A 13388-nucleotide genomic window follows, 5' to 3' on the forward strand; every position below is an offset into this window, starting at 1 on the left:
CAACAGAAAATAATTGAGAAGCACTGCCTTAGATGCTTGGTTAACAGTATACCCCGATCAGCCATAACAGTAAAACCACTGACAGGTTGATTATCTGATTATCTCCATCATGGCACCCGTTGGGTGGGAGGAACCCTGGGAGGATTATATTAGGCCAAGTGAACATTTTGCCCTCGAAGTTAATCTGTGATGTGAAAGAGAAATGTGCAAGTGTACAAATCTGAATTTGACAAAGACCCGATTCTGATGGATACACGTCCGGGTCAGAGAACCTCCATGTATGATGTGGTCAGTATCAATCGAACTGAGTCCAGGGAAGGTAAAGCGGTGAATCGGCGGCAGAGCCATGGGCAGCCAGGTGTCATTGATGGACGTGGGGAATGAAGGCTGGCTTGTGTGGTCCAATCCAACAGACGGTACCTCAAGATGCTGGTTCTGGTCGACGGGTGTCAGAATACACAGATCGCAGTTTGTTGCGTATGTTTTGCTCAGCTAGGGAACACATGGCACCAGAATGCACTATGGGAAGAAGCAGTGTGCCCGGAACCCCTGGATCCCGTCATCCACGTGGAAGTCACTTTGACATGTGCCACCCACCCCAGCATCGTTAGAGACTATGTACACCCCCCATTGAAACTGTTCTCCCTGACAGTAACCTCCCCCAGCAGGAGAACGCGCCGTGGCACAAAGAAAGAGCGGTTCAGGAAAGGTTTGAGGAACGTGAATTGTGTCGTTAGAACCTGTGGGATGTGCTGGACCACAGAGCACCCCACAACTTCAAAGACTTAAAAGAACCACCTCTAATGTCTTGGGTCCAGATAGCGCCGAACAGGACAGGGCTCTTTAGGCAGCAAAAGCGGAACCTACACAACATCAGGTATGCGGTCATCTTGTTACGGCTGATCCTCTAATTCTCTCCACTCTTGGGAACATTCCGTTACTCGGTACACGGATAAAGACTTCAAACAGAGATTCATATTTCTCAATCAAGAATAGGTATCTGTCATGACAATATCAAATTGTAGGTCAGATTTCTTCAGATATCACCGCTCAAATCAGGGGGCTCACCATGGGTTGATCAAAACAGAAAACGACTCTGGACTCCACGCCCACCAAGGGAACCACAGGTGACGGGTGCAAATGTATATTCAGTTCATACATGTACCTCTGCAAAGGAGTCCTTGAAATACTGCTATTTAATGTTATATAGTGCTGCCGTCTCAGGCTCGCAACTCTCGATACACTCATTCGGGGATGACCTTTTACCTTAAGAAGCCATCGTCATTCACGGCAGAAGCAGGAGCAGCAGGCCCCGCCTCAGAGAAAACATCAACCAGTAGGCTGCCAGAGCTGCCTGGAGCAGCACCAACGGGTGCAGCAGAGCGAATACCCAGGAGGTCAGCCGAAGGCGATGGGGTCGACTGTTCAAAAACAACACAGGCATGTAGCACCCTGCCAGGGTCTGTGTGCACACAGTCAGGTGAAATCAAGTATGCACTTTACTTACGGCATTAGAGGCAGCCATGGCTGCCGCGTCTGGGGTCCGATCGCTCCCTCCATTCACCTCCCCGCCCTCCCTTTTGTTGTCTTCCAGCTCCGTCACAGATATAGCACCAGGCCCCTTCTTCTTCTTCAGCTTAGCCAGGATTGACGATTCCCTCTCTGGGAAAGGAGGCATCTCCTCCAGGACAGTGGCCTGACGTAAAAGGCAACAAGGGTTTGGTTGTAGATTCGGAAAGAAAGTGATGACAAAATCTGACCGACAGGGCTCTGGAAAGCCTTGAGCCGCTTCAGAGTGCTCAGTGTCTGGATAGGTCAACTTGAAAACTAACCAGGACGTCGGTGCTAGCAATGGAAGAAAGCTTAAGATACTCGACGGCACGCTGCTGGAGCTCCACATCGGAGTTCCGAATTTGGCTGTCGCAGCGCAGAACCTCTTGGATTGTGACCTTGGTCTCTGGAAACAGGTTGATAAACTTGATGTAGGCTGACAGCAGCAGAGCACGCGTTGGCACGGAACACAGGTGGAACTTGGAATGGAGAAGGTTAAACTGGACCAAGGGGCTGGATGAAAGGACAGCACAATTATTATTGATCATTAACAAGGGGCCGCCGAAATGCCAGGGGAGTTCTAACCAAACGTACCTGGAGCGGGGATCGCCAGCGATGAGGTTTCCAAACTCCCCCAAAATGTAGCCTCCGACCTTCACCATGTTCTCGTGGCAGGCGGGGGCCTGCAGCGCCTTGGAGCACAAAGGGGTGCCGTTATAGCATCACTGTGTGTAAGGACAATAAAGTACTTCCATCATCCCCCCCAGCCACTAGTGTCCTCCCTCACGACGCGGCAGGATGAGCAGATAGTCAAAATACTTCTATGACACTCAGGGTGCTTTCCCACTGCGCCAAGAGGACTCAGTTCCTTTGGGAGCAAATTCCTGCATCTATAATTCGTTGAAAGGTCTGCGTTCACACCGTGATTTCTTCACGGAACTAACTTTCGGCGCAACGTCGCGTGGCTGAAAAGGGCGCTCGTCGATTGGACAAAGTAGAAGGGGAAGTCCCGCCCTCTCCCATGTTTTTTTTTTGAGTGCGTCGTTACGGCTGCTGCTCCTTAAGGGAGGGAATCTCATTTAGTTCTGGCCTAAATCATAAATGTTACACAACGCTAGTCGTTTTTAACAAACACAAAGTCTCTGGGATCCGTAAAGTCTCCGGATCAGAACAACGGAGTGAGAAACTATCGCTGCCGATCTGCTGATTCTCCGCTCTGCGCCGGACCGTTAAAGCACCGTGGAGCTGCGGGGAGAAGTCGCGTCAGTTACCGGTGATACGTAGCTGGTTCTGAACAAAATATTAAAGTATTATAACGCATATTTAGTCAATGAAATATACACACAGCAGTACATATTTCGCCACTTTTATTTTTTTTGGAGCAGCTTGGAGTACTCGCTGTACTTCCTCTTCCGGAGACGCACCGCGTAGCGCGTCACTACGTACGTTGCTCCGTCCTTTGCTCCGCCCAAAGGGACCGAGACCCTCCTTTTCAGGTGGACTTTTTTGATCCTCTCCAGAGTCCGGAGGCGCGTTCCCACTGGCCCAAACGGAGCGGATTATCCGAGGAAAGGAACCCTGGTCCGTTTAAAAGGGAGCAAACTTCGCGGTGTGAACGCACCCTTAGAGGGGTGGGCCATTGAGCAGGAACGCATACAATAGAGAACTATCCCTCCTTGGAGGAGGTACGTTTCAGCTAAATCCCATTAAAGCCGGATTTGTCTTGGACATTCTGGATCACGGCAACGACAGCAGCGTCGATACCAGCGATGGGCCTGAAGTACATTCCGTGTTCACGAACAGGGGTGCAGTCTAGATCAAGGTGGGTGGCAGCTAAAAATGGGTCCCAAAGTGCAGGTTATAAACGTGCTAATAATTAAGGTGTGCGATTAAACATTTGGTGGTAATTTTGCTGATTGCAAACACAATGGTTATAAACGTGTTTATATAAGTGCTGTTATATAGTTATAAGGGGTTTGTCATGAATGCACCGTGTGCCTCAAATGAAAACTTTATCAAAACGTTACGCTCCTTTCACATTTATTGACAAAAGAGATTTGCCGGTACCTCAAAGACCGTCTTGGCAGCGTAGCCTTGCACGTCGTCTCGATTGATGACGATCTGAATGACGCGATACCACACCTCCTCGCTGACGTAGTCGCCCGCGATGCGAATGAGGTTCAGGATGGTGTCCACATACCAGGAGTAATCCACGGCGTACTTCTCTGCAAGTATGGCGACTTTCAGCACCTGGATGAGGGAGGCACCCGTCAGTGGTCGTTCATCAATGAGTCCAGTTGCATTGTATCTGCATAGCCGATTGGCAGCGCTCGCCTCCCGTTCAGCGAGGCAGGAAGGCTGCTGCAGATCGTTCGCTGCTCAGACAGCCTAAAGCAGACATGGGCAAACCCAGGCCCGGGGGCCATATGCGGCCCGTTGGTCTTTTTAATGCGGCCCGCCAAACTTGTCCAAATTATATCATTAAATATAATTGTATTATAATTAAACCTCATTCCTTTTACCTTTTCCCTGTAATGCTACCCGTAAAAGGCCAAATCCTTTAATGCAATAGCTTTCATGTGTCATTTAGTCATTTAGCTCACACAAATACTCCATCCATCCGTTCTTGGTCCGGCCCCTCTGCCAAATTTTAGAACCTATTGTGGCCCGCGAGTCAAAACGTTTGCCCACCCCTGGCCTAAAGGAAAGTCTGACGCACCTTCCATTCTCTTTGCATTGCTCACTAATGACAGAACACAGTTATCCTGCAGCCAGTAAAGCGCTCAGAATAAATACTGCAGCATTACTTCATGTACATTCAAACTCTCGTTTGCTGATTGCACTTTCTAAATAATGGAACAGAAGGAAGAAGAAATATTTTAGATTCTTCATCATTTCCTCGTCCAACCAAACACTGAGAACGTGACTCCTCCGGGCCGAGCCACATCTCTGGAGGGTCAGGGTCTGGACTGGCTGGAATGCTCTGGGTCGTCGTGACCTTGTACGACCTTGTCTCGACTAATGGCAGGAAGAGCCTCATCTTTCTTTATATGACAGGCCTAAGAGAATTCATAATTCCCTGGATAATGAGGCGTCGTCCGGTTCTGGAGGCAAAAACAGCTTCACGTCTGCACCACGGTGCGTCGCTGCAGGGTGGGCGGTCTATCGTCAGGGGGAGCAGCGCTCACCATCTCCTCTCTGATGGAGTAGTCGGCCGTCTCCAGGTAGCTCAGCATCTCAGCGACAATCTGCTTAGCGTTGCTGCGGTCGCACATGGCGTAGAGAAGATCGGCCGCCCTCTGGCGAACGCTCACATCCCGCTCGGTCTGCAGAGACAGGGGCAGACAGTCAGCGAGGGGCAGACAGTCGGAGAGGGGCAGACAGTCAGACAGTCAGACAGGGGCAGACAGTCAGCGAGGGGCAGACAGTCAGCGAGGGGCAAACAGTCAGCGAGGGGCAAACAGTCAGCCAGGGGCAGACAGTCAGACAGTCAGAGAGGGGCAGACAGTCAGACAGTCAGAGAGGGGCAGACAGTCAGCCAGGGGCAGACAGTCAGACAGTCAGAGAGGGGCAGACAGTCAGCAAGGGGCAGACAGTCAGCGAGGGGCAGACAGTCAGCGAGGGGCAGACAGTCAGCGAGGGGCAGACAGTCGGCGAGGGGCAGACAGTCAGAGAGGGGCAGACAGTCAGAGGGGCAGACAGTCGGAGAGGGGCAGGACAGGCAGACAGTCGGCGAGGGGCAGACAGTCGGCGAGGGGCAGACAGTCGGAGAGGGGCAGACAGTCAGCGAGGGGCAAACATGTTCTTAGTCGTCTTTGCAGTCGGGTTCGCGTCCCACCTTGAGGGCGTTGATGACCGTCTCGATGTGCGTCTTCACGGCTTCGTGGGAGAACTCGGAGCTGGCCAGCGTGCACATGCTCTCCAGGGCCAGGTAGCGCAGGTTCGTCTCTCTGTGCTGCAGAAACTGTCCCAGCTGATTACAGGCGCGCACGAGAAGATTCGGCTCGCTGCGGAGAGCAACGACAGCCGGATGTGAAGCAGCACGTTCAACGCGGTACGTTCACACGCAAACCCAAACCATGTTTCTGTGACGCACACGCACGCACACGCACGCACACACACACGCACGCACACACACGCACACACACACGCGCACACATGCACACGCACGCACACACACGCACACATACACACACACACATACACACACACGCACACGCACACACACGCACACACACACACACGCACACACGCACGCACACATACACACACACACACACGCACACACACACACACACACACACGCACGCACGCACACACACACACGCACACGCACACACGGACACACACACACGCACACGCACACACGGACACACACACACACACGCACGCACACATACACACACGCGCACACACGCACACACACACACACACGCACGCACACATACACACACGCGCACACACGCACACACACGCACACACACACACGCACACACACACACACACACACACGAGTATGAGCCGTGATACTACAACGAAAGCCACCGCTTCAGCGACCGAAAAAGATGAAGTCATTAGCTGAGGAGACCTGTGCTACTGGAGCAGACCGATAGTGGGGCGTCCACGCCGTGGGGCGGAGCATCACGATGCGCCGTGGGACGTCCACGCCGTGGGGCGGAGCATCACGATGCACCGTGGGGCGTCCACGCCGTGGGGCGGAGCATCACGATGCGCCGTGGGACGGAGCATCGTGTTTGTTGGTGTTTGTTATTGCAACACCAAAAACTCGTTTTGTTTTTAAGATGTGAACAACGGAGACGTTTGCTGTGTCACTAAAACAAAAAATATGAGTGAATGTTGGTCAGAATGAGGGGAAATGGCTGAATCAGTTCATCCTGAAGCAGGTTCCGATGCTCACCTGAGCACACGGACTCGTAAAGGTTCCGATGCTCACCTGAGCACACGGACCCTTAAAGGTTCTGATGCTCACCTGAGCACACGGACTCGTAAAGGTTCTGACGCTCACCTGAGCACACGGACCCTTAAAGGTTCTGATGCTCACCTGAGCACACGGACCCTTAAAGGTTCTGACGCTCACCTGAGCAAACGGACCCTTAAAGGTTCTGATGCTCACCTGAGCAAACGGACTCTTAAAGGTTCTGATGCAGGTTCTGATGCTCACCTGAGCACACGGACTCGTAAAGGTTCTGACCTGTCGTAGTGGATGATCAGGGAGATCGCTTCAAACAAGATGGCGTTCTTGGCATTGGAGTGCTGAACCTTCTTGGACTTGGGCGGCTCCTGGGCCTTGTTGAGGATGGTCTCCAGGCATTCAACCAGACGGCCCTTGACAGCGCCATCTTCTGGCGGGGGGTAGCACTGCAGCAGGCGCAGCAACTTGCAGGAGAGCCATGGCGCCGGGACAAAGTAGTAGGTGTAGTCCTGGAGGTCGGTGGAGGCTGACGACACAATCTGGAGAAGCGAACGCAAGCGTTCAGTCAGAACGGAACCTCTGCAGGACACCGCCAAGTTACCGTCGCTAAGTTACAGTTACTTTTTTATTTCTTCTTCTTTTCCTTAACGCGAGCTGAAGACAGACTTCAGCTAACTTTGATACCGATCGGGGCATGCGTCTCCCGTTTACCGCGAAAGGCGACCCCTGCGATAAAACGGCCAGACCCCCCCTGAAGCTTGAGGAGACGGCTGACGGTTCATTACGGACACGTACCCTGCTGAGTCGAGAAACGGCCAGAGAAACGCAAGTCTTGAACTCGTCTGGATTCTTCTGGCTCAGACAGGTGATGAGAGAAATGGCTGCCGTCACAACACCCTGAGAAGCCAACAGAAGCTCATTCGTAAAGTCCGCAGAGTGAACGCGGGTAGCAACACGCCGCTAACTGGACGTGCACGCCACGCTCACCATGTGCTGGTCGTTCAGCAGGTGCACCACGCGCGATGTCCACTCGCCCATCAGAACCAGGTCAGGAGACGTCTTATAGAGCCTCAGCAGACACAGAGCGGCCGACTGCTTCACGCTGTCCATCGTGTCCCTGCGGCGCGTCGCATACACAAAACGAGATCACAACACGGGCTCCGGTTCCGGCACGCAAAGAAACGTCGTTTAATCCATCAAGCCTCCGAAGTCGACCGGGACGAAAGATCAAAGCCATCATCTTCTGACACAAATGATACCGTCGGTAGAACTGAGAAGGGTCATGACAATGACGCATCGGGGGCTCAACACAACCAAGAGAGCGGTGGAGATCGTTTTTTGAAACAAATGGGCGGGGGTTTACCGGATTTACCGGTAAATCTACGTTCCTACTCTCTCCTATGGTCAACACCGAAAGTACGGTCACCGGTTCTAGTCCCAGCTCAACCAACATGTGGCTGGGCTGGCGGTGCCCGCTCCACACGTGCCACGGGGCCCCTACTCAGTGTCTGGATTGTTAGGGGGGGCCCACAGCAGGGCGAAAAAGACATTTCGTTGTGTGTGTGTGTGAACCGCATCCACATGACAAAGTTCTTTCTTTCTAACCTGGCAGGGAGACGTAAACCGAGCTGGAGGACACGAGCCCCAGCAGGGAGACCTAGAAGGGAGACCAAATGTGCTCCACCCAATGTGTTGAAAAAGGGGTTTACCTCAGTCTAGGCGTATTTTGAGTGTTCTGAGGCTTCGTGTGTTTGGTGAGTCGTGTGTACTTGGGCAAAAGGAACAACGCGAGGTAATCCGATTGTCCCAGGTGAGGGAGAATCAGAATTTGGAGAGTACAGTCTGTGAATTGGAATGGCTAACGTCTCTAGCTCCTATAAAGGTCAACATGCTATGTCATTGTTAGCTTGGCATTTGAGTCCAGTCAATTATAAAATGCAGTCACTATCGGAAAGCAGTTGGAAATTCCTTATGTAAATAACTCATGACTGGATGAGGGGTTATCATTCTCTATCGAGTGTGTATGTGATCGCGCCACGCGAGAACGCAGCCTCACATTTAGTTTGAATTTAACATCAGAAGATCTACATTCCTGGCACAGTCAAAAGAAATCCCAACTCGGGATCCAGAAAGTCCTCGAAATTCTTATTTTACTGCAAATGTTGCCGTACTCAAACCGAAGAGACGCAGAATTCAACTCACCCAGCCACCAAAATCCGGGGAATCTCACTGGCGAAGGCCTCCGCCATCTCACGGCTCCCCACATTTGCAATGCAGTGAAGTGCCAGGCACATGAAGGTGGGGTTGCGGCTGGACAGGTCATTCTTAATGGCGTTGTTGATCAGACGGATCAATTCACTGTTACTGTTTACCAGCACTGAGATGAACAGGTAGCCCTGGACGAGCACGAGATGAGGAAAAAAGAAGGTAAATAAACGGCACCGGCACGCCAAGCCAAGCTCCAGCCATTTCAGGAGTGAAACGGGAGTTACCGGGATCCACGGAAACCTTCAGTATGCGTGAACCTGAAACGAGTGCATAGATGAGCAGCCCGACAGAAACAGAAATCGATATTTAGCAGCACTTCTTATAACCTCTAATGCAGAGGCTCGGCCGGATTAGTTGGTTTCTCTCTTTCCCTGGACTGTTGAGCAACTCAAGTTGTACATCAAGCAAGAAATGGAAAGAATTCTATCTACAGAGCATCAACAATGAACGTCCTCGGTGCGCAAACGCTTAGAATCAGAAGGTGTTTACTGCCATTCTCAACGAGGAACGTGTTTCTGTGAAGTCGTCCAACACGTAACAGTAATGACTAAGATACAAAAAACATAGAACTACAGACACATCACAAAATTATCGAGCGTTGTTCAAAGGAAAGGTGATAAATGTGCCCGTCCCAGCTCTCAACTCAAAATGAGTGAATATATTAAAGAATAAAGTTTACCAGTTTGAACATTAAATGTCTCGTCTTTGTCGTGTATTCGATTGAACGTAGGTTGAAAAGGACTTGGAAATAAGAACAGAATACAACATTTCACACGCCATCCCAACTTCATTGGAATTGGGGTCTGTCTGAATGAGTCGTGCAAAACAAGTAAACTTCACTGCAACAACTAACTAGAAGGACAATCAGAGATTGCAGACCCCGCCTCCAAAAGACTATTGGATCTTGTGAGACAGTAAACAGGGCTTCCGGATCAAAGGGGCCAAACCTGCTCTAGCTTGCTGCTCCGGAACGTACTACAAGAGTCCTTCTGGACTCTTTTTCCCATCATGCCATTTGTGTCCCTCCCTCTTAAAGTGACAGTTTACAGCACAGGCACAATTCCAGATGTAAAAATAATTCTGGAATCTGGATCCAGATCCGAATCAACGCCATTCTCGGGGAGGACCGAGCCACAGACAGAACCTTGCTTGTGTAAAAATTTCAAGTCGATTGGGTCACTAGTTTTTGAGTTATGCCCTCGGACAGACAAACGCAATACCCTCGCTTCCGCTTCGGCGAGGGTAATTAAGGAAGTCAAATGGGAAAGACGCATTGGTGACTTAGTCACTTGTGAAATATCCGTTTCAACTACAGGCCCACACAAGTTCCAACACACAAAATGGAAGCGGCAGAAGACTTACGATCTGTTTCTCTGTGTATTTGTTGGAGCTCAGAAGATTGACTGCTTCCATGTGCCCAAAGTCGATGTCGTGGCCAAGCAGAAAGATGAAGAGCAGCTTGCACACGTACTTCTTCTTGCTGTAGCCATCCAGAGCTTTGTCCCCTTTAAACTTGGAACGGATGTTGGCCAGCTCTTTATTGATACGTTTGATCTCTGCTTCCTTGCTCTTACCTAAAAGGAAAGCAAGTAGTACAATGACAAAAATTTAAATATGGACATTATTGACAAAGACTTAAAAATAAAGCAGTTGAATATTTGAGTTTAAAATCAAAGGAAACTTGTGAGTTAATTGCGAGACTATCGTTAACAACCTTATTGCTAAACCTACTGCTTGCAGAGGGACCGAAAACTCCAGTGAGCACTGTTGGGGCAGTGGAAACATCATTTTACCATAAATTGGACATGACCAGATGCTCATCAAAGGTCTTCTGACAGAGGAATCAAAATTATATTCAATTATCGGAAGAGTTGTCCAAGGGGAAAGGACCGTTTGTGGAGAACTTCGTAAAGACACGGAACTAGCAGGTGAATTATTCTCAAATAATCCAAGTAGCACGCTCAACAGCCACAGCCCTGGAGGCACGCTCACCTCGCAAGACTCCACCGCTGAAGGAAACACATCCTCAAGCTTTTTTAAAGTGTGCTGTGAAATATTGTGAAATATACACCACGTTTGGAACTGAATTAAGAAGATTTACTGAAACCTTCTTCATTAAAAGCTGCCGCCATCTGCCAGGACGATAAGGATGAAACGAGGGCGGACATTTCTGCAAGGCAATGATCCCAAACACGCAGCCAAGGAAACTCACTCGCTTTCAAGGAAGGAAAAAGCTGCTTGAACAGAACTCAAGATCAGACTTCTAAAAGGAGGCTCATGAAAATGTGAAGACTTTGACGACTGTGTGGAAGCACCGTACAAAGTATTAAACACAATTCAGTGTTCAGTACCGTTTCCTCGGGTCATTCTATTCTACTACACAGAACTCATGGACATCTAAGATTTGATTTCTTGGCATGACATTTGGTGAAAGTTTCCCCGTCAACTTTGGAAAGATATTTACTGAGAAAAATGGTGACGCGTTCAATACTTCCTTCACGTGCGCGTCTGTCAGAAGAGAAAAAACGATCAAATGGATGATTAAAGACGAACCCGAGTCAGCTCTATCCAAGGAAGGGTCATCATCCGTCAACCCCCGCTGACCCACAACTCGGTGATATTTGCATACGTATATTCCATTTATAAATGTTCTGCACTTATAAAGCGCTTTTTCCACCTTTGCGTTGCTCAAAGCGCTTTACATGAGGCCCCGCATTCACCCATTCACACACACATTCACCCATTCACACACATTCACACACGCATTCACCCTCCAGTGGGCGACTGCTGCCGGACCCACTGGTTGGTTTGGGGGTGTTTTTCTGCACAGGGGGTGGGACGACCGGGGGCCATGTGTTGTGAGATTTTGGGCAACAAAAGCCAGTCAGAGCATGGAAGACGGGTTGTTGGGTCCTCCAACACGACGACGGCCCGAAGCACAAAGCCCGGACCAGCGAGGAGCGGCTCCGGTCAGAAGCAGGTCAAGGTTCTGGAGGGGCCGAGCCAGAGTCCAGACCCAAACCCAATGGGAGGGAGCTGGATGTTTGTGTTGCTCAGCGACAGCCCCGGAACCCGACAGCTCTAGAGAAGACCTGTGTGTGTGTGTGTGTGTGTGTGTGCGTGTGCGTGTGCGTGCGTGTGTGCTAACCTGGTAAAGAACCACGGGCCACGTTTGACCTCTGTCCCTGTAAATAAAGGCTGCTGTACCAAATGTAGCTCAAGGTCCAAATATTGAAAGAAGAAGTTTCTAAGAGACCGACGAGGCAGAATGGCCTCAACCAAAGTACGATGGAAGAGAGAGCCAGGGTGCCGGGTCCCTGCCGGGCCCCTGCCGGGTCCCTGCCGGGTCCCTGCCGGGTCCCTGCCGGGTCCCCCCCCCCCCACAGCATCGAGGGAGTTCCAAAGGATCAAAGAGAATCGTTTTAAAGACTTTCGCTTCACGACGTCGTTTGATCGTTATCAAAGCTTTGCAAGACAAGTGATCAAAAGGGCTTTGAACAGGCTCCCGTTTCGTTTAGAGGTCAGGGGTCGAGCCCGGGGTCTGATACCGGAACCACCGGCTCGTTACTAGCCACGCCGCTTGCCTAATGATCCCGTTCAGAACATCCGGGTTCAGCGGGTTCCGTTCCACTGGTCAAACCGCCGGGTGGGGTCACATGACCTGCTGTAATATTTGATGCATCTCACCGATCGACTGATCAATACTGCATGATCAGTTTGGGTCTCATTGGACAGTGAGCACCGGGCCTCACCGGGTCAGTCCTAAACATTCTGACCTTTCTGACAGCTGCTGAGGGAACATGCTGATAAACTGATAAACCACGTGATGGTAGAACTATCGATCCAGTTTAAATAAGGGGGGGGTTACAACTCCACAATTGATCCAGACTATTTGAATGTGTAGCAATGTATTCTGAATATAATACACACTGTACACACACACACGCGCGCACACACACGCACGCACGCGCACACAGTCAGATTATCGATCACGGACACCGGATTTAGCGACTCACAGTTCCTGATGTCGGAGATGAACACGGCTAATCCCCGCATCCCGTCTCCCTTCGACACCGCCGGCATGTCGGCGGCTCCCCGTCCCCGCTGCGGCCTTCTCCGTGGAAATGAACGTCGGTCGGCGGGAGCGTCCGTTAGCCGCTAGCTAGCTCTTCGGTGCCGCCCGGTGACTGCGTGTCCGGCTCCGGTAGCTTGATTAGCTAGTTGTCGGTGGGTCAACCGGCAGCAGGACGCGTTAGCCCCGTTATCCGGGACGTTTCCGCCGGCTATGACGAGCTAATGCTCCGGTGACCGCCTCGGCGCTAGCCGCTGCAGGATGTCCTAAACACCGCGTTTCCCTCTCCGGTCGACGCGGCGGCGATCAGCGTCGGGTTACCGTGAAGCTAGCTCGACAGCTAGCCGGATAGCTTTAGCATTCAAATAACGGAGCGCATCGGCGGCTGGCCGCAACGCGTCAGTCCTCCGAGCCGATCGGCCTGCTCCGCCGCACCGTACCGATCACAAGTCCCCCCGTGACTGATGGCCGCGATCCGCGCCCCGGCTCGGCTAAAGCTCGTGACAGAATCCGAAACGGGAACGCGCGGCGGGATCGTGCACGCACACGTTCATTCTCTAGTGT

General features: G+C 51.2%; 1 protein-coding gene across 1 annotated transcript in view; it reads right to left on the reverse strand.

The window, feature by feature from the left end:
* The window catches only part of ap2a1 (adaptor related protein complex 2 subunit alpha 1), a 22059-nt gene extending 8973 nt beyond the window's left edge, over positions 1–13086 (reverse strand). Inside the window, exons 1-13 of the mRNA XM_068749517.1 lie at positions 12769–13086; positions 10115–10326; positions 8687–8880; positions 7472–7601; positions 7280–7381; positions 6764–7023; positions 5390–5558; positions 4740–4877; positions 3619–3801; positions 2146–2243; positions 1833–2064; positions 1508–1696; positions 1267–1421 (exon numbers count right to left, since the gene is read on the reverse strand). Of these exons, the coding sequence (XP_068605618.1) occupies positions 1267–1421; positions 1508–1696; positions 1833–2064; positions 2146–2243; positions 3619–3801; positions 4740–4877; positions 5390–5558; positions 6764–7023; positions 7280–7381; positions 7472–7601; positions 8687–8880; positions 10115–10326; positions 12769–12835 (2129 nt within the window). The 5' untranslated portion in view covers positions 12836–13086. The remainder of the gene's footprint in view (positions 1–1266; positions 1422–1507; positions 1697–1832; positions 2065–2145; positions 2244–3618; positions 3802–4739; positions 4878–5389; positions 5559–6763; positions 7024–7279; positions 7382–7471; positions 7602–8686; positions 8881–10114; positions 10327–12768) is intronic.
* Positions 13087–13388: the final 302 nt, after the last annotated feature.

This window comes from Brachionichthys hirsutus, chromosome 16 (assembly GCF_040956055.1).
Source record: "Brachionichthys hirsutus isolate HB-005 chromosome 16, CSIRO-AGI_Bhir_v1, whole genome shotgun sequence".
Taxonomy (NCBI): Eukaryota; Metazoa; Chordata; class Actinopteri; order Lophiiformes; family Brachionichthyidae; genus Brachionichthys; species Brachionichthys hirsutus.